The sequence below is a fragment of the Mustelus asterias genome, chromosome 8, assembly GCF_964213995.1.
Source record: "Mustelus asterias chromosome 8, sMusAst1.hap1.1, whole genome shotgun sequence".
Taxonomy (NCBI): Eukaryota; Metazoa; Chordata; class Chondrichthyes; order Carcharhiniformes; family Triakidae; genus Mustelus; species Mustelus asterias.
The window spans coordinates 90,535,083-90,561,160 of NC_135808.1; the positions used below are offsets into that span (position 1 = coordinate 90,535,083).

At 43.3% G+C, this 26,078-nt stretch overlaps 1 protein-coding gene across 1 annotated transcript in view; it reads right to left on the bottom strand.

The window, feature by feature from the left end:
- Window positions 1-935: 935 nt before the first annotated feature.
- The window catches only part of scp2a (sterol carrier protein 2a), a 103,586-nt gene continuing 78,443 nt past the window's right edge, over window positions 936-26,078 (bottom strand). The window contains exons 14-16 of the mRNA XM_078218474.1: window positions 17,883-18,012; window positions 6,994-7,073; window positions 936-1,550 (exon numbers count right to left, since the gene is read on the bottom strand). Coding sequence (XP_078074600.1) covers window positions 1,455-1,550; window positions 6,994-7,073; window positions 17,883-18,012 — 306 coding nt within the window. The 3' untranslated portion in view covers window positions 936-1,454. The remainder of the gene's footprint in view (window positions 1,551-6,993; window positions 7,074-17,882; window positions 18,013-26,078) is intronic.

The following is a 26,078-nucleotide window of genomic DNA, read 5'->3' on the forward strand; positions in this document are numbered from 1 at the left end:
GGCCATTTTCCGGCTTTGGTAAAGTGGGCATCTGTGCGGGCGCGGATCGCGTTAATGGCCTCACGCCCGACTTTACCACGTTTTCGCGTCCGGAATTGGTAAAATTGGGCCCTTAGTGTTGGACAAGGTATTTACCAAGACTCGCTTCCACAGCCACATTTCCTTCTTCAGTGACTGCCTTCGTCAGAAGAATTACTGACATGCTTCAGAAGACAGAGCAATTAGGAATGTTAGGAAATACTTTAGTTTTTCACTTGCAAAGGAAGGTTTTTGGAGATTATATATAGAGTTGATTAAAAGAATAAATTATATAATAAAGGTAAGTCTCGGGGTGGGATTTTCCAGCTGCGCTTGCCCTGAAACCAGAATATCCCACCCAAGGTCAACGGACCTTCCCATGGTCCACCCCTCGCTCGCTAGGATTCCCACGGTGGGCAGAACGGGAAAATTCACCTCTAGGAGTAAACTGTGGCATGAGACTTTTTTTTATTCGTGGGAAACGGGCTACACTGGCTGGATCAGCATTTATTGCCCATCCCTAGTTGCCCTTGGAGAGCAGTTGAGAGTCAATCACATTGCTGTGGCTCTGAAGTCAAATGTAGACCCGACCCGGTGAGGAAGGCAGATTTCCTTCCCAGCAACCTTTCCCGGCAACAAAAACAGAAAATGCTGGAAAATCTCAGCAAGTCTGACAGCATCTGTAGAGAGAGAATAGAACCAACATTTTGAGTCTGGATGACCTTTATCAGCTCTTACATGTTGTTAATTATTACAATTACTTTGGCTTTTAAAATTTCCATCAGTGGCTAAATAAACTTCAGAACTGAAGCCATGCAGCCAGCCTGCACTGCTCCAACCCTGGTTTGATTCCGAACGACGCGAATAGTGCCGGTTACCAAAGTGAATCCAAAAATAAAATGAGTCAGACATTCAGAAAGAGATAAAGCAGGATTTATTTTCATTCTTTTACTAAGGATGCTACAACATCTAGCATACAAATCCTGAAAAGTTATTAGTTAAGGAATGGCAAAGATGATAATTCAAAGAACCCGCTAGTAAGGCAAATTTTAAAAGTTTGTTTCACGTAAGTTAAAGTCAGACAGCTAATTCCATCAAGCATCTAACGTTCAATGGTTGTATTCATTCAATGCAGATATATAGCTAGTAATAAAGCATTATACAAAATATATTCAAAGTTACATTTACATCATTTTCAGAAACAGACTGAATCAGTTAGAATATAACTAATTGCATTTTTTCTCAAATCTGCTCAGCAAGATACCAGTGTTACAAACTTCAAGTGTGATTAGAAAGTATTGGAAATTATTCCAGATTGTTTCAAACATGAAGACAGCGGCTCCTAAATGTCCTCTCTGGCAACCTGCCACTCACATCATGTGATCAGAGGCTTGTGCTCTGTCCATTTAGTTGCGAAGATCACTTGGGGCGAGTCCTCACAGTTTGGCTTTGCCAGGTTGAAGCTGTAGATTCTGAAGTTTCATGGCCAGACCCATATTACCGGCAATTTTCAGTTTCCCCTGAAAGAAGGCCTAAAACAGAAACATGTTTTTTAAAAAAGTATTCTCCACTGTTACGCAAATTATTGCATTGCAATGAAATGCTTTCCAACTTTTATATTAGAGAGTGCACTTAACCTATGGATTCTCAATTTAAGGAGAAAATAGATACAAAGCAATGCTCAATAATTGCTTTAATTCTTGGCACGTCAAGTGCTCTTTCCATACCTCATCCTAACTGTCCTGTAGTTTAACTGCTGTTTAAGAAGGGAGGGAGGCAGCAGATGGGAAATTATAGGCCGGTTAGCCTGACTTTGGTCATTGGCAAGATTTTAGAGTCCATTATTAAAGATGAGATCGCAGAGTACTTGGAAGTGCATGGTAAGGTAGGACTGAGTCAGCACGGCTTTGTCAAGAAGAGGTCAAGTCTGACAAATCTGTTAGGGGTTCTTTGAGGAGGAAACACTAAGATGGGTGGCAGAGCAAAGTGTGCAGAGGACGCTGGAAGTCTGCAAAGGGATATAAGATAGTCTAAATGAGTGGGCGAGGATCTGGCAGATGGAGTACAATGTTGGTAAATGTGAGGTCATCCATTTTGGCAGGAATAACAGCAAAATGGACTATTATTTAAATGGTAAAAAATTGCAGCATGCTGCTGTGCAGAGGGACCTGGGTGTCCTTGTGCAGGAATCTCAAGGAGTTGGTTTTCAGGTGCAGCAGGTAATTAAGAAGGCAAATGGAATTTTGTCCTTCATTGCTGGAGGGATGGAGTTTAAAAACAGCGAGGTTATGTTGCAGCTGTATAAGGTGCTGGTGAGGCCACACCTGGAGTACTGTGTACAGTTTTGGTCTCCTTACTTGAGAAAGGATATACTGGCACTGGAAGGGGTGCAGAGGAGATTCACTAGGTTGATTCTAGAGTTGAGGGGGTTGGCTTATGAGGAGAGACTGAGTAGACTGGGGCTATACTCATTGGAATTCAGAAGAATGAGGGGAGATCTTATTTATGAAGGGAATAGATAAGATAGAAGCAGGGAAGTTGTTTCCACTGGCGGGTGAAACTAGAACTAGGGGGCATAGCCTCAAAATAAGGGGAAGCAGATTTAGGACTGAGTTCAGGAGGAACTTCTTCACACAAAGGGTTGTGAATCTGTAGAATTCCCTGCCCATGAAGCAGTTGAGGCTACCTCATTGAATGTTTTTAAGGCAAGGATAGATAAATTTTTGAACAGTAAAGGAATTAAGGGTTATGGTGAGCGGGCGGGTAAGTGGAGCTGAGTCCACAAAAAGATCAGCCATGCTCTTATTGAATGGTGGAGCAGGCTCGAGGGTCCAGATGGCCTACTCCTGCTCCTAGTTCTTATGTAACAAGGAGAACCAGTGAACATGATTTATTTAGATTTCCAGAAGGCCTTTGACAAGATGCCGCATAGGAGACTGTTAAATAAGTACCCATGGTGTTAAGGGTAAGATCCTGGCATGAATAGAGGATTGGCTGACTGGCAGAAGGCAGAGAGTGGGGATAAAGGGGTCTTTTTCAGGATGGCAGCCAGTGATTAATGGTGTGCCTCAGGGGTCAGTACTGGGACCACAACTTTTCACAATACACATTAACGATTTGGAGGAAGGAACTGAAGGCACTGTTGCTAAGTTTGCAGATGAAACAAAGATATGTAGAGGGACAGGTAGTATTGAGGAAGCAGAGGGGCTGCAAAAGGACTTGGACAGGTTAGGAGAGTGGGCAAAGAAATAGCAGATGGAATACAATGTGGAAAAGTGTGAGGTTATACACTTTGGAAGGAGGAATGGAGGCACAGACTATTTTCTAAATGGGGAAATGCTTAGGAAATCAGAAAAACAAAGGGACTTGGGAGTCATTGTTCAAGATTCTCTTAAGGTTAACGTGCAGGTTCAGTCGGCAGATAGGAAGGCAAATGCAATGTTAGCATTCATGTTGAGAGGGCTAGAATACAAGACCAGGGATGTACTTCTGAGGCTGTATAAGGCTCCGGTTAGACCCCATTTAAGGTATTGTGAACAGTTTTGGGCCCCATATATATAAGGGAGGATGTGCTGGCCTTGGAAAGGGTCCAGAGGAGGTTCACATGAATACTCCCTGGAATGAAGAGCTTGTTGTATGAGGAATGGTTGAGGACTCTGGGTCTGTACTCATTGGAGTTTAGAAGGATGAGGGGGGGGGATCTTATTGAAACTTACAGGATACTGCGAGGCCTGGATAGAGTGGACGTGGTGAGGATGTTTCCACTAGTAGGAAAAACTAGAACCAGAGGGCACAACCTCAGGCTAAAGGGACGATCCTTTAAAACAGAGATGAGGAGGAATTTCTTCAGCCAGCGAGTGGTGAATCTGTGGAAACTTTTGCCGCAGAAGACTGTGGAGGCCAGGTCATTGAGTGTCTTTAAGCCAGAGATAGATAGGTTCTTGATTAATAAGGGGATCAGGGGTTATGGGGAAAAGGCAGGAGAATGGGGCTGAGAAAAATATCAGCCATGATTGAATGGCGGAACAGACTCGATGGGCCGAGTGGCCTAATTCTGCTCCTATGTCTTATGGTGGTCTTATTGAATTCGATGACTTTCTCTAGCTTCCTTTAAAATTTGGACTGAATAAATGTGGAAATACATAACTTAGTTTTAAAAATTTCAGGAACAAATATACATTATTTGATATGCATTATTTTGTTAAGAACGGGGTCATTCAAAATGGGGACAGTGTGACACAGTGATCACTGCTAACTGCAGATGTAGGTTCTAGATGAAGTTAGTTCTGAATGGGTGCAGCAGAAAGCGGTCCATCATTAAATTCAGGTGAATATATTAAAGGAGATTATTAAAACGCATGGGAAAAAGAGCAGAACAATGCAATCAATATCTGCAATGTGGTAATCTCACAATGGGAAAGTTGCTTCCTTCCAGCTTCATTCTCTTCAAAAGTGTCATTGAAAGGTGACAACAATGGCTGGTAAGGGCATCAATATATCACATTGGTGCAGACGAGATGTCTTTGATGCTGGAACTAAGATTCCATACAAAACCAGCACCTTTCAAGGTTGTAGCTTAAGGATTTCTAGATTTATCTTAGAATTCAGTCCTCTGGCAATAGTGGTCATCTTCATGGTCATTCTCTGCTTGCCTGGCTTGGATACTTCTCTTGGACCTTGCTGAATGCAGTGTAACCAAGCTGGGGTCTGAAAAAAGGAGAACTACTCTAGCTGGCAAAGGCAGGTGCGCACTCACAATCTGGTAACACTTATCATGTCCAAATCATTGAATCTATGATCTACGCAGGTTTCTCTCAGCCTATCCACAAATGAGATGAGTGCCACTTGTGAAATAAATGTGCCCTTTTTTTTCCACTCGGTGCTTACCTATGACATGGAATCTTGCTATGTGCAAAGTGGCTGCTATATTAACCTGCTTAATAACACACTACATTTCAAAAGTAAATTACTGACTGTGACAGGTTGTGGGATGCTCCGAAGACATGAAAGTTGCTTTATAAATTGTTCCCTTTATTTTCTCCTGCACAGCTCTTTCTATGGTTAAAGAAATATGTATTGTCTCCAGACAGGACAGCCAGTGACTGTCCTGTCTGGAGACAATACACATCTCTTTAACCTGTGCCTAATGCTCCCTCCACTCACATTGTCTGTATCTTTGAGACTTGGTTGGTTGTAAAGATTCGCATTCTAATCAGTATTCTGTAACTTGAGTTTGTGTCTCTGTGTGCCTTGTTTGCGAGCAGATATCCACTCCATCTGACGAAGGAGCAGCGCTCCGAAAGCTAATGGCATTTGCTACCAAATAAACCTGTTGGACTTTAACCTGGTGTTGTTAAAACTCTTACTGTGTTTACCCCAGTCCAACGCCAGCATCTCCACATCATGACTTCCCTGGAACACCAGTGAAGGCCAAGGACAGAACAGTCAGAATGGGAACAAGATGGGGAATTGAAGTGACAAGCAACAGAAAGTTCATGGTCACTCTTCAGGAATGAACAGACGTGCTTGGCAAAGCAGGCACTCAATCTGCATTTGGTCTCCATAATGGAGAGGCCAAGTGGTGAGCAGCAAATACACAGTATTACCAAACCAAAGCAGCACAAGAAAATAGCTATTTCACTCGGAAGGAGTGTTTGAGGTTTTTGAGGGTGAGAAGGTGAAAAGGCAGACGCTGCATCTCCTGTGGCTGCATGAAAAGGTGCTGGAGGGAAGGGAGGGATTGCTGAGGGTGACTGAGGATTAGAGCAGGGTATTGTGGAGGGAACGGTCCTTTTAGAATGCTCAAAGGAAAGGGGAGGGAAAACGTGTTTGGCGGTGGAATCAAGCTGGAGGTGGCAGAATTGGCAGCTGATGATCCTCTCAATACGATTTATCTCAGTTGGCTGGACAGCTGGTTAGTGATGCAGAGTGCTGCCAACATCGGGGGTTCAATTCCCGTACTGGCTGAGGTTATTCATAAAACCTCATCTTCTCAGCCTTGCCCCTTGCCTGAGGTGTGATGATCCTCAGGTTAAATCATCACCAATCAGCTCTCTCCCTCAAAGGGAAGGGCAGCCAATAGTAATCTGAAACTATGGTGACTTTACCTTATATATTATGGTACTAGACTACTAGAGATCCTGATTTCACATCCTGCCATGGGAAGAATTCAATAAATTAGGTAATTTGGCTGGCAGGAAAGAGATTGCGTATAAATTTCCACAGTACATGGTTGATACTTAATAACTTCAGGACTGGACACAAAATATAAATCATTAAATGATGTATACCTTTAAATGACTAATCAATGAAAAGAGGAAAAGGTGATAAATACGTCATACATCCAAAGATATGCACATTGCATTACCCAAAGGTCCAAATTTTCTCCTTTAAGCTTTTATTGATATTGTTATATATTACCTTGAGCTATGGGACGTTTCAGTTCACAAGTAAATAAATACATTAAAGAGGTCTCGGTGTGCTGCAGTGGGCAGTGGAAAATCTGAGTCATTCCTTGGCGGGGAACAGATGGGGACTACACACCGATGAGGTTTGGGGAACACAAGGTGCTTTCTTGGGTTGGGAGCGGAACTGGTACTTGTCCCCATTTTCCTTAATTGGAGAGAGGAAGGGCTCTTTGCCAAGATTCATCAATTTCAGGAAAGTAAATATTCCAAGTGTGTTTCCAGTCCCTTCAAGTGAGCTTTGAATTTGCAAGTGAATTACGGCAATAAAAAGTAAACTTAATGGAATGCATTTTTCCAGCAAAGTGTATCATGTATGTTTGGTGAGTTTGATGCCATGTCTGTATTTTGTTTCCATTATTCACTTTGCTACAACACGTGTTAAAAGCAACATTCTGGAATGTAGGAAAGAGGCATTCAGCCAAATAATCTGCAATTTGGAAAGTAAGCAGTCAATTTAATATATGCAGCCTTCTATTCAACACTAGATTTTGATATGCAAACTACTCACAGTCTGGGGATTCATCTTGCCAGTCATCAAAGCTAACAAATCATCATCGGACATGGTTATGGTGCAGTCAGCTTTCTTCTCTAAATGCAGACAGAAAAGGAGTTACGTTTTCTTGAAAGTAAATCCATTTACAACATTAATCAAAATAAAACATCCTGAGCCCATTCACTCTACATTAAGGGGAAGCAATCCTAATTAACCTTATTGAGTTTTTTGAGAAAGTGACCAAGGAGGTGGATGGGGGCAAGGCAGTGGACGTGGTATATATGGATTTTAGTAAGGCGTTTGATAAGGTTCACCATGGTAGGCTTCTGCAGAAAATGCAGATGTATGGGATTGGGGGTGATCTAGGAAATTGGATCAGGAATTGGCTAGCGGATAGGAAACAGAGGGTGGTGGTTGATAGTAAATATTCATCATGGAGTGCGGTTACAAGTGGTGTACCTCAGGGATCTGTTTTGGGGCCACTGCTGTTTGTAATATTTATTAATGATCTGGATGAGGGTATAGTTGGGTGGATTAGCAAATTTGCTGATGACACCAAAGTCGGTGGTGTGGTAGACAGTGAGGAAGGGTGTCGTAGTTTGCAGGAAGACTTAGACAGGTTGCAAAGTTGGGCCGAGAGGTGGCGGATGGAGTTTAATGCGGAGAAGTGTGAGGTAATTCACTTTGGTAGGAATAACAGATGTGTTGAGTATAGGGCTAACGGGAGGACTTTGAATAGTGTGGAGGAGCAGAGGGATCTAGGTGTATGTGTGCATAGATCCCTGAAAGTTGGGAATCAAGTAGATAAGGTTGTTAAGAAGGCATATGGTGTCTTGGCGTTTATTGGTAGGGGGATTGAATTTAGGAGTCGTAGCGTTATGTTGCAACTGTACACAACTCTGGTGCGGCCGCACTTGGAGTACTGTGTGCAGTTCTGGTCCCCACATTACAGGAAGGATGTGGAGGCTTTGGAGAGGGTGCAGAGGAGGTTTACCAGGATGTTGCCTGGTATGGAGGGGAGATCCTATGAGGAGAGGCTGAGGGATTTGGGATTGTTTTCGCTGGAAAGGCGGCGGCTAAGAGGGGATCTTATTGAAACATATAAGATGATTAGAGGTTTAGATAGGGTGGATAGTGATAGCCTTTTTCCTCTGATGGAGAAATCCAGCACGAGGGGGCATGGCTTTAAATTGAGGGGGGGTAGTTATAGAACCGATGTCAGGGGTAGGTTCTTTACCCAGAGGGTGGTGAGGGATTGGAATGCCCTGCCAGCATCAGTAGTAAATGCGCCTAGTTTGGGGGCGTTTAAGAGATCCGTAGATAGGTTCATGGACGAAAAGAAATTGGTTTAGGTTGGAGGGTCACAGTTTGTTTTTTTTAACTGGTCGGTGCAACATCGTGGGCCGAAGGGCCTGTTCTGCGCTGTAATGTTCTATGTTCTATGTTCTATGTTCTAATCCCATGAATTGTCATAATTATTGATGGTAATAGCTATACACAAACACCCAGGATCCACTATAAAATATCTTTTACTGACCTCCGACATCCAATTTTTCCAATTCCTACAGAGTGAATCTGCCAATTACTGTCAAGTTTAGAGATTTCTATGGTTGGCACATTAGTGACTGAATCCTGACTATCAAATTCAATTTACTCAGGACTCTTGCAGCCAGTAGAGACTTACCTCATCAATCTGGGCAAGATTTGAAAATGGATGGGTCCTAACTATTCTTTGCTCCTGTCCTTAAAACTCATAGAATCCCAACAGTGCAGAAGGAGGCCATTCGGCCCATCAAGCCTGCACAGACCACAATCCCACCCAGGTCCTATTCCCGTAACCCCTCATATTTACTCTGCTAATTCCCTGACACTAAGGTTAATTTAGCATGGCCAATCAGCCTAACCTGCACATCTTTGGACTGTGGGAGGAAACCGGAGCATCTGGACGAAACCCATGCAGGCACGAGGAGAATGTGCAAACTCCGAGGCCAGAATTGAACCCAGGTTTCTGGCACTATGAGGCAGTAGTGCTAACCACTGTGCCACCATGCCACCCAAAATCTTGAAGCTGTTGGTCAGAATGGTCTTCACAGGCATTTTGTCTCCAGTGAAATAATTATATTAAAAAAATTCCTTTAAACAAAATTCCTGTTCCTCCGGGTGCTCCGGTTTCCTCCCACAGTCCAAAGATGTGCGGGTTAGGTTGATTGGCCATGCTAAAATTGCCCCTTAAGTGTCGTGAGATGCGTAGGTTAGAGCGATTAGTGAGTAAATATGTAGGGATTTGGGGGTAGGGCCTGGGTGGGTTTGTGGTCGGTGCAGACTCGATGGGCCGAATAGCCTCTTTCTGTACTGTAGGGTTTCTATGATTTCTTTCTATGATTTCTATGTATTGCAAGCTTTTGATGAATGCACTTTTGGTTTTGTAAAATCTTTTCCATCACTTTGTCTTCCCTCTAACCCAGCGTTGATCTTTTTATCTTTCTTTACCATTCGTCATAACAGCAGAATTTTAGGCATTCAGCCAAAGACACTGTACCTCCGAGTGAGATATTCATCTATATTCAAGTGTTGAACAAAAACAATGACTTTTATTGACAGACAAACCTCCAGTTTCAGATGCTTTGGGAGCAGTACAAAAAGAACATTATAATGAAGCAGCTTTATAACATATGGTGACGTCTTTGCAGCATTTTAATATCTGTTAAAAGGGTATTAACTTCAATAGATGCCATTTTGTAAAATTAAATGAATTTGAACTCTCAGTTCAAAACCAAGGCTCAGGCTGGGATTTTCCGCTCTGTTCACTTTAGGTCGGCTCGGTGACGGGAGTGAAAAATAGCGCGGAAGTGGAAAGTTGTGTTTTACATTGGTGTAAACACCTGGCGCGATTGTCCCCTCCCCGTCAGTGGTCTGGGCAGTGCTGAGGGTGCACAGGCAGTGCCATGGGGTGCTTGGGCAGTGCTGGGGAGGGTGGGGAGTTGATCCAAAGGGGTGGGGTGAGGGGCATGTTAAATGGTTTTGTCACTTTGCGCTCGGGGCGGCCTTTCAAAACGGCACCCGATCCTCGTGCTTCTATGTTGCTGGCAGGGCGGGTGAATCAGAGACCTCTCCGCCAGTGATATATTGTGGGACCCATCCCTTGAAGTTTTTTTCTAAGTTCCAGATTAAATGGTGGAGAAAGCCACGACTGCCATCGACAGATTCAACGTCCAACATCGCGCCTTTATCGATATCAGAGAAAATATAGTCCTTAGTACGAGCTTTAGCTTTGTCAGTAAAAATGTCAAGAGTGCCAGCCCCATTCCACCACTTGAGCACATTATTTAGACTGACACTCGTGTGCAGTACTAAATGCTGCACTGTTGGAAGATCCATTTTTTGCATGAGATGTTAAACTGAGGTCTGATCTGCCCTTTCAAATGACATAGAAAATCCCCAGTAAATTCTGAAGAACAGCAGGAGTATCCTAGCCGAGATTTATCCCTCAAACAACAACAATAATACAGTTTAATCGGAACCAGGGTATTTATCTCATTGCTGTTGCTGTATGCAAACTCCCTGTTGCATTTCCCTTTCGTTACAACATTGGCTATGTAAGGGTGATCAACTGTCCTCTATCTTAAGTGATTGTCTGTTATTTTGACTGTTTGCTTAAGGGATGCCTTTTATCCTGGATTTCCAGGGCAGCCTTGTGGGAGACTGAGCCTGGGGTCTCGGTTCATTGTTCTTAACTGGACTTCAAGTCTGAGAGTCAGCAAGCAGAGAGATAACAATGTTGTGACTCCACAAGATAAGTTCTGAGTTTTGGTTACTTTGAAAGACTCTTTGCTGACCTCTTCCCACCCACCCAACCAACACAACCAGCTCTTATAACCACTAGCACCATCCTCAGACTCCACCCCGCGCCCCCCCCCCCCTCAAGTTAGTCACCAGTACCCCTCCCCATCCCACGTGTCATTTTATTTTATTTCATAAGAGTCGGCCACTCTGGCTACAATAAAAAAAATTAATTGGCTGTGAAACATGAAAGGCACTGTATAATCTTTCTGCTCTCATTTCTCCTTTCCTCTTTATTTTCCCGAGCATATCTAGATTTGTATTAATTAGTCTTACAAAAGGGCTTCTTTAGTGTGACTGTGCCCATTATGACAAAGTGCAGTGTGCCTACCCAGTCACCTCGAACCAGATCATAGAACTATTGAAGCTTATAGTAGGAAGCTACTTAGCTCACAGTGTCTGTGTTGGCACTTGGTTCGAGCAATCAAAACCTACTTCCACTGCCCCGCTCTCTCTCTGTATCTTCCTCTTCAATTGTTTATTTACTCTTTCATTAAAATAATAAACGTATCTTCCTCGAATATTCATTGTGGCACAACTTTTCATCACGTGGAAGCTTTCTGTCTGAAAACATTTCTTCTGCTACTGACAATTGAAAATTGATGACTCCCGGACAGGGATTTCGTAGAATCATAGAATGCAGAAGTGGCCCTTCAGCCCATCAAGTCCGACACCGACACATTAGAAACACCTGAATTCCCACCTAATCCAGTCAGCCAGCACTTGGCCCATAGCCCTGGATGTTATGATGTGCCAAGTGCTCATCCAGATACTTTTACAAGGATGTGAGGCAACCCACCTTTACCACCCTCCCAGGCAGCGCATTCCAAACCGTCACCACCCTCTGGGTAAGAAAGGTTTTTCCTCACATCCCCCCTAAACCTCCTGTCCCTCACCCTGAACCTATGGCTCCTTTCCCAACTATTCATCTTTTCAAAATCCTATATAAATCTCTATTAAATATAGTTTAGCAATTTGTACTCCCTGGAAATAGTTTCAATATCTCAAGTCTTATCTCATAGCAAATGTTTCTTATACCTGACATCATCCTGCTGCAGTTTGATAACCAAAATCACTGTTTTTGACTGATGCCTTCAGTGAAAGCAAACCCATTTTAAATGCTGCATTCCTAATTTAAAGCTTCCTTTCTATTTTGGTTTGGAAAATGGTTGGCAACTTATGAATGTACTGCCTGAAATGTTCATAAAGGCACAATACCGCGGATGTTGGAATCTGAAACAAAAACAGAAAATGCTAGAGAAACTCAGCAGGTCTGACAGCACCTGTGGAGAGAGAATAGAGCCAACATTTCGAATCTGGATGACATTTGGTCAGGGCTAACGAAAGGTCATGCAGACTCGAAACGTTGGCTCCATTCTCTCTCCAGCTGAAATGTTCAGCTACTTTGCACTTCCAGATCCTGCCCAACATAGAGGGCGGGATTCTCCAACCTCATTCGTCTTGCCTCCACTAACAGCAAAAATGGAGATTTGGTGCTCAGCCATTGCAGTGGCACTGGAGAATCCCAGACGCGGAAGAGGTCGGTGATTTCCGATGATAATTTTCTAACACCCTAAGCCTTTTGCTTCCCATAAACTTATCAGTTAATAAAAAGAGCTGTCTCCATGGTAGATTATAGTAAAAAAAGGCTGATGTATCAAATAGTCAAATATCATTGAATTTCTTGAGGTCTATGTGTCTTTAAAATGATGATTACCAGAGACCAGAATATATGATGTACCAGTCTGGGCTGGGTTTAAACCCTGAAAGAAAGAAATTAATGCAAAGCTATTCATAGAAACCCTACAGTACAGAAAGAGGCCATTCGGCCCATCGAGTCTGCACCGACCACAATCCCACCCAGGCCCCACCCCCATATTCCTACATATTTACCCACTAATCACTCTAACCTACGCATCTCAGGACACTAAGGGCAATTTTAGCATGGCCAATCAACCTAACCCGCACATCTTTGGACTGTGGGAGGAAACCGGGGCACCCGGAGGAAACCCATGCAGACTTGAGGAGAATGTGCAAACTCCACACAGACAGTGACCCAAGCCGGGAATCGAACCCAGGTCCCTGGAGCTGTGAAGCAACAGTGCTAACCACTGTGCTACCGTGCCGCCCTATTATTGAACACTTTGCAAATTTATGAATTAACAAAATTAAAGGGATTGGTGTGCACAGCCTTTATTTTACAAGAAGAAAATCCTAACAATAGGAACTCCCAAAAGATTCATTTGTGATTCAGCATTGTAACTTAAGGTTTTAAAAAGTTACATGGCTTTGTTCCAGCAGTACATGTATTATAGTTGCCAATAAGTAGATGTGCAATTCTCCCTCTTCTCCTTTATTAAAAACACAGCATGCAGCACCAGTTTTCTGTAGTCTCAATTCCCATAGAATCAGTAATATTGTGTTAAAGACACAAGATTCCATATCATGTTCCAAACTTTGCAGGCAGACTCCAGCTGCTGCTGGAATGAACACCTGTAAACGCAAGCTCTCAGTTTAGTTGGCACAGCATGGTGGCAGGGCAGCATGGTGGCACAGTGGTTAGTGGCACAGTGGTTGCCTCACAGCACAAGGGACCCGGGTTTGATTCCCGGCTTGGGTCATTGTCTGTGCAGAGTTTGCACGTTCTCCCTGTGTCTGCGTGGGTTTACTCCAGGTGCTCCGGTTTCCTCCCACACTCCAAAGATATGCTGGTTAGGTGCATTGGCCATGCTAAATTCTCCCTCGGTGTACCCGAACAGGCGCCGGAGTGTGGCGACTAGGGGATTTTCACAGTAACTTCATTGCAGTGTTAATATAAGCCTGCTTGTGACTGATAAATTTAAACTTTAACTAGTTTTATCTAACCTCTTTTATTTAATCCCTGACATTCTGAAACATGTCGCCTCCTTCATTTTTAAATGGTGTTCATTAATTCTGCAACTGTTCAAAACTCTTTTTCTAAAATATCTGCAGGATGGTGTCACGGTCACAAATTTGGATAGATAGCTTCTTCGGTTCAATTCCACAAATTGCTCCCCAAACAGCTGATTATTCCACATCCCTGATGCTCCTGTGCTTGATAACAATGCCCATTCAGTATTTATACAAATGATAGTGTAACTGAGGGGTGTAATTACACATAGGAGCCGGAAATTGTGTTTTTAGCACATGTTGACATAAGAGTTCTTCGATCCTTCTGAAGGTGGACCAAGAAACAAAGTGAAATAAGACCTGATAAAAATCGCTTTAACTTTACTGTAAGTGAATATAGCATGTTAACAATTAGGCACGCCTGTTTTGTCTAATTAAAAAAAACTGCACAGTCCACACTCCCCTACCCTGCATGTCCAACATTATAAACTAGACTAAAACTTTTGTAGCTTTAGTTTGGAAATCAGACTGTCAAAATATGGCATTTTACTTACTTTCTTGCCTCCAAAATTACAACTTGGATTGTACCTGGACTGCCATGCAGTGGTCCGGGAGACTCAAGTGGAGGCCATGTAGCGGGCTTCCTGCTGGGCACCACAGCCTCTGTGAGTCTTGGGGCGCCGGATTTCCAGCATCGTCAGCTCCGCGTCAGAAATCGGCGCAGAGCTGTATAAATTATGTAGATGAGTATTTACATCTGATTAGCAAGCCCAGGACGGAAATCCCGAGGCCCACCAGCCTTTCTCCCCGCCCCTCATCCCCCACCCTGCCTCTCCTCACCAGAGTGTCTCATTCCAGCAGGGTTTACAATAACTCCCCACTAGCAGACAGCTGGCGGCCTGACCCTGCTGGAATGTAGGGGGGCCATGGAGGCCCCCCAGGAGATTGGGGTTAAAGGGGGTGACCCCTAGGCATTGCCAGCTTGGTAGTGTTAGCCTGACCCCGGCACTGCCTAGGGGCAAAGTGGCAACGCCCACTGGGCATTGGACAGTGCCAAGCGAGTGGGGCCAGGGCCTCTGCCACTCTGCATTGGGATCAGCAACAGAGGGAGAGAAGCCAGCGATCAGGGCTGGCCTGCTGGAGGGGTCTGGCTGCGGGGGAGGGGGGGCGGGGGGGAGGTGGTGGGAGGCAAGATCGAGGCAGTCCAGGAGGGGGTCGGAGCTGGCCCAACATGTCCAGGAGGCCAGTGATAGAGTTGGCCAGCAATCGGGTGGCCAGCAGTACGGGGCTACTGCACATGTGCTGACCTCGGCGCTGACAGATCGGTGCATGTGCAGTGGCCCGCTCAGAGCTATGCTGCCGGCCTCTCTGGCAGGAATAGCCCCGCCCCTTGATTTTTAATGAGATTCACGCTAGTGCACTCTGCAGTGCAGAGTGTAGGAGATTCATTTTGAAAATCCCGCTGAAAGAACCAGCGGGATTTACTCCAGTTTTTACTGGAGTACTGTTTTGACACACAGAATTATTTTGGGTGTGTTTGCTAGAAGCTGCTGAGCTGAGACAATTGTTATCCTTATCATCTCGGTAATCAAGGGCAATACTGGCTTTCTCCAAATGTCTCCATTGTTGCTGTATCACGTGACTGCCATGATGATAGAAGGCAATCATAAAGTACTATACACAAGAAACAAAAGGAATAGGAGCAGGACAAGGCCAAAAAGACCCCTGGAGCCTACTCCATTGTTCAATGGGATCATGGCCAATCCTCGCCATGTTTTCACTCAGTCCTGGTACTCCTTGATTGTTTTGACCTGCTAGTATGAATTGTACTACTGAAGAGGACAAATTTGCAGGGTAACTTGTAGAAGACAGGAGTGGAACTAGGTGAATTGCTCTTGCAGAGAGCTGGTACAGATATGATGGGTCGAATGGCCTCCTATGCTGTAATCATTCTATGAATCCAAGTGATCTGTTGGTATTAGATGCAACTCTCAAAATGTTACACTACAAAAAGAATCCCAGAATATTAGCCATCAAAAGAAGGCACAGTACTAGTGAAAGGATGTAGCCTTGCTCATTGACCCAGCTGTCCATCTTGTGGTTTCAATAAGACCTACTTCTTCACAATCCCCTCTTCATGCAATTCTAAAAGTTAATTAAAAGCCCCTCGAAGTGTCCGTGATTTTGTAATGTGAATGCCTAAATAACAAGCATTCTTTCACTCAACAAAGTTAATTCTAAAGTATAAAGTGTCACATAGCAAATGGAAACAGAATGCTTAAAGAAACAAAAGAGTGAGCTAAAGTGACTGAAGAGAGTTTGCATGCCACAGCATGGGAGGTGGTAGCATATTAGTCTTGTAACTGGGATGCAGCGTAATGCTCTGGGGTCCCGGGTTCAAATCCCATCACGGCAGATGGTGAAATTTGAATTCGATACAAATCTGGAATTCAAAATCTCACAATGACCATGATTATTGTAAAAACCCATCTGGTTCACTTTAGGGGAGGAAATCTGCTGCCCTTCTCTGGCCTGCATGTGAATCCAGATCCACACCAATGTGGTTGACTCTTAAATGCCCTTTGAAATACACTCAGTTCGAGGGCAATTAGGGATGGGCAATAAATACTGGTCCAGCCAGTGACATCCATATCTCCTGAACAAATACAAAAAATCTGAGTAACCAATGTTGTTCTACACAGAGGGAGCATCCGTAAGTAAACAAAAGAATTTGAATTATACAAATAGTCACACTTCATGATTGTAAGAAGTCTTATCACTTAAAAAAAAAATCTACTTAAGCAGATTCACCTCCAGATGTTGCTTTTCCTCATTTCCATTGCCTATCGAGCTTCAGTGCGAAATAAGAAGACTTAATTGCATTAGAAGTGCCAACATATGAAACAGGCTCCATATGTTCAGCTTGTTGCAGTAGGAGGTTTTGAAATGATGCAAGATTCATAGACTCGCATTCATTGCAAAAGTATTAATGATGTTAACTCGGTGAGAAAATTAAAAGCACTGAAATGCCTGGTTCCACCTCGCCTACATCGTCAATCAAATTTTTTAAAAATGGAAAACAGAGATTGGATTGATTTTATGAATTTATCTTCTGAACTGCTCTATAATTCTAAATGTTGGCCCTAAAATCACTGTCAAAATAAATAACAGGCTGAAAGCCACGTGCAAATCCCACAGCGACTTCATTGCAGTTGCTTGATTAAATGCAGAAAGAGAGAAGTTGCTGTCAGACGTGCCATTAGCTTCATGAAAATGTCATCTTGCGGTCTAGATCCCATTCAAATACACTAATGTGACACAAAATGCTCTGTAGATATGAAGTAGATTCACCACAGAAAGTTGAATTGGATAATTTAAATTCTAACGACCCTTCTAACTACATGCAATATTAATGACTGCCTGTCAGCTTCTCTGGCACTGAAAAGTAACAAGCAGAGTCTCATTCCTAAAGGTTTTAATTTTGTGTGAGATTGCTTTTTTAATTCTCTCTCTCAATCCAATCTTTCTTTCCCTCTGTCTCTTTCTGTACTGGATTGGACACTGAATTCACTGCTCTAATTTATACTTTCTTGTTCAGACCTTGTGTTGTTCATTGATGATTCTTCAATCTGACTGGTTAAAGAAATCTAAAGTTCTCTCTCCTGTCTTTCAGGCCCCAGAAACCCTCATACTTGCCGTGCAAAATAGCTAGGCGATTAAGTAGGCAAGGGCAAGTCCAACTAATGTCGGGCATTGTTTGTTAAGCGTTTACAGGAATTCTTGGATCATTATATGTTTGCTTTTACTGAAATCTCCAGTAATCCCTATGCATTTATTATACCTTATTATTTCCTAGAAGCTCAAAACTGCAGAATACCACTGGCCAGGGAAATTTAACAGCAAATAATTTGAGGAAAACTCTAAGATATTGAGTCCTAAGATATTGCTTCAATTATATTAATGGGAACATTATGCTACGGACAGCAATCAGCATTCAGGAGAATGTGGTTATGGAACGTTATAACATATGGGAGCATTATATCTAATGCTCTCAAGCCTCCAACAACCAATAATAAATCATAAATAAAGGTTGCTACTTGACAACAGCATGCAGGTGCTTCCCTTTATATTATTAAAGATGAAAGGGCAAAGTAAAAAAAAATCCATTTGTCATAGAAGAAAATTCATGGTACCAGAATTGAAATCCACTGATCCTTTGCCATTTTTGACGTCCACTACCCATAATCCTTCTTGGCCACCAGGGCCATCTTTGACTTTAAACGCAAACACTCCTCCAATCTTCTTTACAAAGAGCTCTCCTTCCTGGGGAAAAAAAGTACAGAAAAATAAGACTCTCGATGCTAATTTCATCGTAGATAATTCTAATTTGAAATGTATCAAGTCAGTTTAAAAGTCAAGTAGAATATGCATATTTACCATGACTTTTACACTCTTGTACAGGATTAAAGATAAAATCTCAATATCTAATAGCTGACCTTTCCTTCAACTTTGCATCTATCCTCTGCATTCATTATTCCCATTAAAGAAACAACTAACTAGGATAAACAAACCACAAACTAGTGCTCTGCATGGCTTTGATGAAGAGCTAAACAATGGCAACAGCATAGAATTCAAAATCGTCGACAATTTTTCAAGCAGGCACGAAACTACAAGACCTGCAAAGAGTTTTTCCATAGGCCTGCCAGATAGTGGGAAAATGTAATGAGGAAGAGACTTCCAAACTGTAACAATCTCATAAATCATAACAAATGTTTACCGCATGGGGGCTTAGATCAAAGTAGTATTGTAAATCATTACAATGGGGTAAATGTCAAAAATCAAAGCGCTGTTTAGCTACTTAACTACGCAGATTTTCACCATGAGCTGCCTGAGAGACACTGCTTAGTTTACCCTGGTTCATAACTAGCTCCTGACAGAAAATAGACTGCTTCCTCCACAAGGATGGAAGGACCAGAACTGCTGGCAGGTTATTTAACATACAAGTTAAACTCATAATAAATGTGAATTGATAGTCACATTCAGGAGTCATCTTATAGTGTATGGTTCCCGAATGTAAACAGTGTGTAGAAATTTACTATAATCCCCGTGTTCAAGTGTAAAAGCTTGATGGGCAAGTAATCAAACTGGAAAATGAAACAGACCCAGTTTAATAATTCTAGTGTGCAAAGGTAAACTCGTGGCAGAAGATAGTACGGTAACCCAAGATACAACATAATAATTATAGACTTGTGTAAATATGAATAATGGAAATTATAGTTAAATGTGATTCAGAGGCAACAAGCATTTTGAAAGACCTAGTGGGGTCTAAATTTCAAAGCTTGCCAACAAATTGGTGAGATGCTTGTTGGCTGAACTAACGAATTGTGATAACAGATGACATAGTTTCTGAAAAAATAATTTCAATGTAATAAATCAAGGGCGACTCGATGTGGCTTAAAGTAACAAAGGTTTTATTGCCAATGAATAAATAACTATTTACACTAACAGGGTCAGACAGAAGAACTGTGACTGTACAACATTCCTCCCTTGCTCCAATCGAGGTTCCTCCCTGAACCGGGATATGCACCATTGCACTTGATTTGCTCAGTTTCCCACCTCAACACTCCATATGGTCTGGCTCGATTATGTTGCCCTCAGGGAACGACCCCTTAAAGGGGCCACCTTACAACATTCATTGGTGGTAATTAAAAATAATATTTTCCATAATAATCACTCAACAGTTTCCAAATGGCTAATGACTCACTCAGCTGGTCAAAATGTCAGAAAATCCAAGGGGGTGATTCTCCCATCCCGCTGCGCTGATTTTTTAGTGCACCAGGCCGAAAGATTCAAGCAGCGCCCGAATCGCATGGTCCGCGCAAGGTGTCCGAGCCTGAGCATGTCTCCCAGCACTGGACTTCTGGCGCCGCCAGCTCCACGTTGACAGGCCCAGGACAGAAATCTCCAGACCTGCCAGCATCTTCCCCCTGCCAGAGGTATTTCACTCCAGCGGGGTTTACAGTAGTTCCCCACTTGCAGGGAGCTGGCGGCTTAACCCTGCTGGAGTGCCGGGGGGGGGGGGGGGGGTAAGCAATTGAGGCCCTCAAGGGGGCGGGCACGGGCACGGGGGGAGGGGTGCCCCCCAAGCATTGGCATCTTGGCAGTGTCAGCCTGGGCCCCCTGGCATTGCCCAAGGGAAAAAGTGTCAATGCCCAGGGGGCACCTTGGCACTGTCCACCAGGCATGGGGCAGTGCCAAGGGGCTGGGCCTCCGGGAGGATGATTGGTGGGGATGGGGAGTCCCGCTGCCACTCTACATTTGGGATCAGTGAGAGGGGGAGGAAGGCCAGCAATTGGGGCTGGCTGGCCATCGGGGTGGTAGGGGGGTTGGTTTGGGACTGCAGTGGGGGGTGTGGGGCAAGGCTGGCCCGGACATGTCCGGGAGACCAGTAATTGGGCTATGGGGGGTGAGGGGGGGGAGGGCCAGCAATGCGGGGCTGGCCAGCAATCGGGAGGCTGGCAGTGCGGGGCTACTGCACATGTGCTTATCTCAGCGCTGACAGATCGGTGCTGTGGTCCTCTCAGCGTTACGCTTTCGGCGTCTCCAGTGGGAATAAGTCCTGCCCACAACTTTTCAACGGAATTTACGCTGAGGCACTCAGCAGTGCACAGAGGTTCCTTTTGAAGCTCCCGCCGAAAAACCAGTGGGATTTACTCCAGTTTTCACACTAATTCAACACTTGGAATTTTCCTGGGACAATTGCCCCCCCTCCCTCCCCCAGATGTGCAGTAGTGCTTGGTTCAATATCTAATAATATCTCAACAAAAGAAAAAAAATAGATCAGGTTGAAGTGATCAAGCACAAAACCACTAGTACAAACGTCATCCGTATAACTGACTCTGCGGCAGAAAGTAGCAAGAGCAATTTTTGGAGGGAATGGGATCCCAGAATGCAGACAATGAGGCCTATGTGGTAGAACACAAAAATAGTATAGACTGTGTCAATGACGAGAATGACCCAGACAAAAGCGAGAAATAAAGTTAACCGATTTAAAAGGATAAACTATCAATATTGCTGTGGAATAGCTGCACACAATGTGTATGCATATCTTGGAAACTGGCAATGACAAGAAGATATAAGCCAAAAATTAACAGAGAAACTGTGAATTACTTGACGATTTACAAGAAGAGTGGTCAGCGATCTGGGGGATGAATGGGAGTCAGCACTGAAGTAAACTCTTAGCAGCGATGCGAGTCACAGAGTTAACACACACTTTCATTAGCTGCTGCTGATTTCCAGTTGACTATGTGCCTCCTAGAAGTAATAATAATTCTCTTTGCTGGAGGAGATCATAGTGCTGGTACACACAGCCAAAAAACATTTATGACATACAGCAGACAAATTCACCAGCAAGCCACATTAAATACGCACACCACAAAGTAAACTAATAAATTTAATTTAGTCCTGTCATTCTCCCTGCAGAAAATAAAGCATCAATTGTCCAAAGGCAGGAAAGCAAAATAGCAAAAGTACCATCTGTGATATTCATGTTAGGGTCAGTAGGTCCTGGTTGTGTATCTGCAAAGCGCTGGTTATGATGCAGACAAGGCCTTCAGCAAGTTCCGGAACCTCTTTTATACTTTAAAGTCCTGGTCTGTCACCAAACATTTGGTCACCAATCTCAATAATGCCTTCTTTGTGATCATTTTTTCTGTTAAGTCTGAGCTCTGGGAGCCTTGTAGTATTTTCCTATGGTAAAGTGCTATATAAATTAAAATTACTGTTGATGTTGAGTTGAAGCCTTCTTGTAGTATTTTAACCTCTTTTGTACACTGCTCCGCCAAACAATTAGCTGACCTTGTTGATGTACTTTTATTGTCTATTGATGCAGAACCTGTTACAACATAGGCATGACGTATACACTCTTGACACGCAGGCCATGTTATCGTCCTCTGTGTAGTGATATATCCAAAAATGGCCAATAATCCAAGCTCTCTGACAAATAAACTATTTATTTATCCCCATCACATGATTAGCAATACAGAAGAAGCTAGAGAAACAAGAGGGGGAGGAAAAGGTACAGTGATAATAGGGTTAGATTGTGGGGTGGGAAAAAATAAACATTGGCAAAGACCAGTTTGGTCACATAGACTGTTGCTGTGCTGTAATTCTTCTTGGTTAGTTTCTTTGCCAATCAGGGTGTATAGCAGAATGCCAAATTATAAGGCCAGAGATGGGGCTGGAATTACCCATAAGACCATAAGACCTAGGAGCAGAATTAGGCCACTCGGCCCATACAGTCTGCTCCGCTATTCAATCATGGCTGATACTTTTCTCATCCCCATTCTCCTACCTTTTCCCCATAACCCCTGATCCCCTTATTACCCAGATTCATTTCACAGAGCACTCATTACAGCAACAAATTCAGCACAATACAAACATCACAAGGTGCTTCAGAGGAGCATTATAAAACAAAATATGACACCGCATCTTCAAGGAGGTATTCGATCAAGGGACCAAAAGCTTTAGCACAGTCTTATTGAGGAAAGGGAGATAGACTGAGGGGGCTTGTTTTGGGCTGAATTAAACAGTTTGCAGAAATGAAGGAGAACTATCCTGGCTCATCATAGATATATAACTGACATTTGACTTATTGTAAAATGTGACTTTTAAGATTGTATTAGACACTGGCTCAATGGAAGAAGGTAGTCATGATGTGGAGATGCCAGCATCTCAATGGAAGAAGCCAGAGAGTGGTTGTGGAGGATTGCTTCTCTGAGTGGAGGCCTGTGACTAGTGGTGTGCCACAGGGATCGGTGTTGGGTCCATTGTTGTTTGTCATCTATATCAATGATCTGGATGATAATGTGGTAAATTGGATCAGCAAATTTGCTGATGATACAAAGATTGGAGGTGTAGTGGACAGTGAGGAAGGCTTTCAAAGTTTGCAGAGGGATTTAGACCAGCTAGAAAAATGGGCTGAAAAATGGCAAATGGAATTTAACGCAGACAAGTGTGAGATATTGCACTTTGGAAGGACAAACCAAAGAAGAACGTACAGGGTAAATGGTAGGACTCTGAAGAGTGCAGTTGAACAGAGGGATCTGGGAATACAGGTACAGAAGTCCCTAAAAGTGACATCACAGGTAGATAGGGTTGTAAAGAGTGCCTTTGGTACATTGGCCTTTATAAATCGGAGTATCGAGTATAAAAGTTGGAGTGTTATGGTAAGGTTATGTAAGAAGTCTCACAACACCAGGTTAAAGTCCAACAGGTTTATTTGGTAGCAAATACCATAAGCTTTCGGAGCGCTGCTCCTTCGTCAGATGGAATGGAAATGTGCTCTCAAACAGTGCACAGAATCACAGAAATCAAGTTACAGAATAAGATTGAATAGGTTGGAACTTTATTCCCTGGAGCGTAGAAGAATGAGGGGAGATTTGATAGAGGTGTACAAGATTTTGATGGGTATAGTATAGAGTGAATGCAAGCAGGCTTTTTCCACTGAGGCTGGGGGAGAAAAAAACCAGAGGGCATGGGTTAAGGGTGAAAGGAGAAAAGTTTAAAGGGAATATTAGAACATAGAACAGTACAGCACAGAACAGGCCCTTCGGCCCACGGTGTTGTGCCGAGCTTTGTCTGAAACCCAGATCAAGCTATTTCCTCCCTATCATCCCGAAGTACTCCATGTGCCTATCCAATAGCTTCTTAAATGTTCCTAAAGTTTCTGACTCCACTATCCCTGAAGGCAGTCCATTCCACACCCCAACCACTCTCTGAGTAAAAAACCTACCTCGGACATCCTTCCTATATCTCCCACCATGAACCCTATAGTTATGCCCCCTAGTTACCACTCCATTCACCCGAGGAAATAGTCTTTGAACGTTCACTCTATCTATCCCCCTCATTATCTTATAAACCTCTATCAAATCTCCTCTCAACCTCCTCCACTCCAAAGAGAAAAGCCCAAGTTCCCTCAACCTTTCCTCATAAGACCTACCCTCCAAACTAGGCAGCATCCTGGTAAATCTCCTTTGCACTCTTTCCAGTGTCTCCACATCCTTCTTGTAGTGAGGTGACCAGAACTGCACACAATATTAGGGGGGGCTTCTTCACGCAGAGAGTGGTGGGAGTGTGGAACGAGCTACTGGATAACATTTACACTTTTAACATTTAAGAAAAACTTGGACGGGTTCTTGGATGAGAGGGGTGTGGAGGGATATGGTCCAAGTGCAGGTCAGTGGGACTAGGCAAAAAATGGTTCGGCACAGACAAGAAGGGCCAAAAGGCCTGTTTCTGAGCTGTAATTTTCTATGGTTCTATGGTCCTAAGAGGGAGAGAAAAAGCTAAAAGGTTTTCATGAAATAAACAGGAATAGCTCCAGTTATTTTCTTTGATCCAGCTATTTTCTTTGGGGCGAATGGGATCAAAGGTTATGGGGAGAAAGCAGGATTAAGCTATTGAGTTGGACAATCAGCCATGATCATGATGGATGGCAGAGCAGGCTCGAAGGGCCAAATGGCCTCCTCCTGCTGCCATCTTCTATGATCATCTTATAGAAGCACCGATTCATTCATTAGCACAGCACTCTCTAGCATTGAATGAAGCTTTCCTCTTTCTATGCCAATGGCGCTGAAGTCAGTTGTAATGCCTACATCCCACAAGATCAGTTCATTTGGCACAGACTAGGTCTGAATTTAGGCTATTCTAGGAGATGAAGACAGCATCACACTGTCAATTTATCAAGGAAGCTATTGGGGTAGCTGATAAGTGCTTATAACATCCAGTATGATGTTAACTCACCGTTTGCAAGATGTAAACTTAACTGATGTTATAAAAGCATGCACAAAATCTGCACTTGCACTGATAATCTCTGTGTAATTTCAGAATTTAGCCGGGGCTGAACAATCCGTCATGCAGGATCTTACTCAAATTTAAAATATACTAAAATAAGCAAATGCAGCTTCCGTATAGATCAGTTCTCGTTAGCCGCTTACCGCAGTTTAAGCTGTTCGAGCAGAATGGTACATCTGTTTCATGGTAGGTTTCCTCAGGTAAAAAGGGTTCATTCAGAAATTATAATGAAAGCAAATCCCAATATTATCCCTGGGCCAGTGCTCATAGAAGCATTGCAATCAAGTCTCCTCCATGGCCTTTAAAGTAATAATGGTTTAATACAAACTGACATTTAACTGATTAATGTGCACGTCAACATTTCACTACAACGTAAACATTCACGGGGTAGCACAGCATGGCATTTTTACCATGACCGGAGTAGAGTTTCAGACCTCAGGGGACATATGTCCATTTTAGCCGAGACTCACGACATACATTTTCTTCCCTGCTGATGTCCAAAAGATTTTTAAAGTTAATTTATTAATCACAAGTAAGGCTTACATTAACTCTGCAATGAAGTTACTGTGAAATTCCCCTAGTTGCCACAGTCCGGCGCCAATTCGGGTCAATGCACCTAACCAGCACGTCTTTCAGACTGTGGGAGGAAACCGGAGCACCCGGAGGAAAACCACGCAGACACGGGGAGAACTTGCAGACTCCGCACAGACAGTGACCCAAGCCGGGAATCAAACTCGGGTCCCTGGTGCTGTGAAGCAGCAGTGCTAACCACTGCGCTACCGTGCCGCAGGTTAGATGGATTGGCCATGCTAAATTGCTCCTTAGTGTCAGGGGGACTAGCTAGCTTGGGTAAATGCATGGGGTTGCGGAGATAGGGTCTGGGTGGGATTGTGGTCGGTGCAGATTCGATGGGCTGAATGGCCTCCTTCTGCACTGTAAGCTTCTATGATGTTGTGGTAACAAAGTCCAAGAAAACTAGACTGCTTTTAGTGCATTATTCAAATTCATATTGACTACATACGAATCCAAGAATACTCGCTGTCCATGTTATTTGAATATATAGGCATAATTCTGTCCTGTGCGTTTCTCAGCAGGAGCCACAAAGTAAATACTGAGAACAAGAATCTTGGTGTATATTTTCCCCATTTCTAACTCAGGAGCTCTAACTGCCAATTGTTGGACCCCAGTTATGCTCCAGAAAATATCAGAACATGGAATCATTCATCCCTGCTTCTAATCTGAAAAAAAAAGGCCAATTGGTGTTCTTTCAGGACACAAAAAAAACATTTTGAATTTCCCTTAAGAATTAGTTGGTCAGTATCACACAGATCAGCAAGGTCCTCGGACTTGAGTTACCTGGGCTGGTGAGAGAGACATTACAACTAGGTTCTCTCCTCATGATCTCTTGGCTCCTGTATAAACATCAGGTCAATGACCTTTCAGACAAAACATCAAACTCCATTTTCCTTTCCACAAATGCTACTTGACCAGCTGAGTATTTCCAACATTTTCTGTTTTTATTTATAATTTCCAAC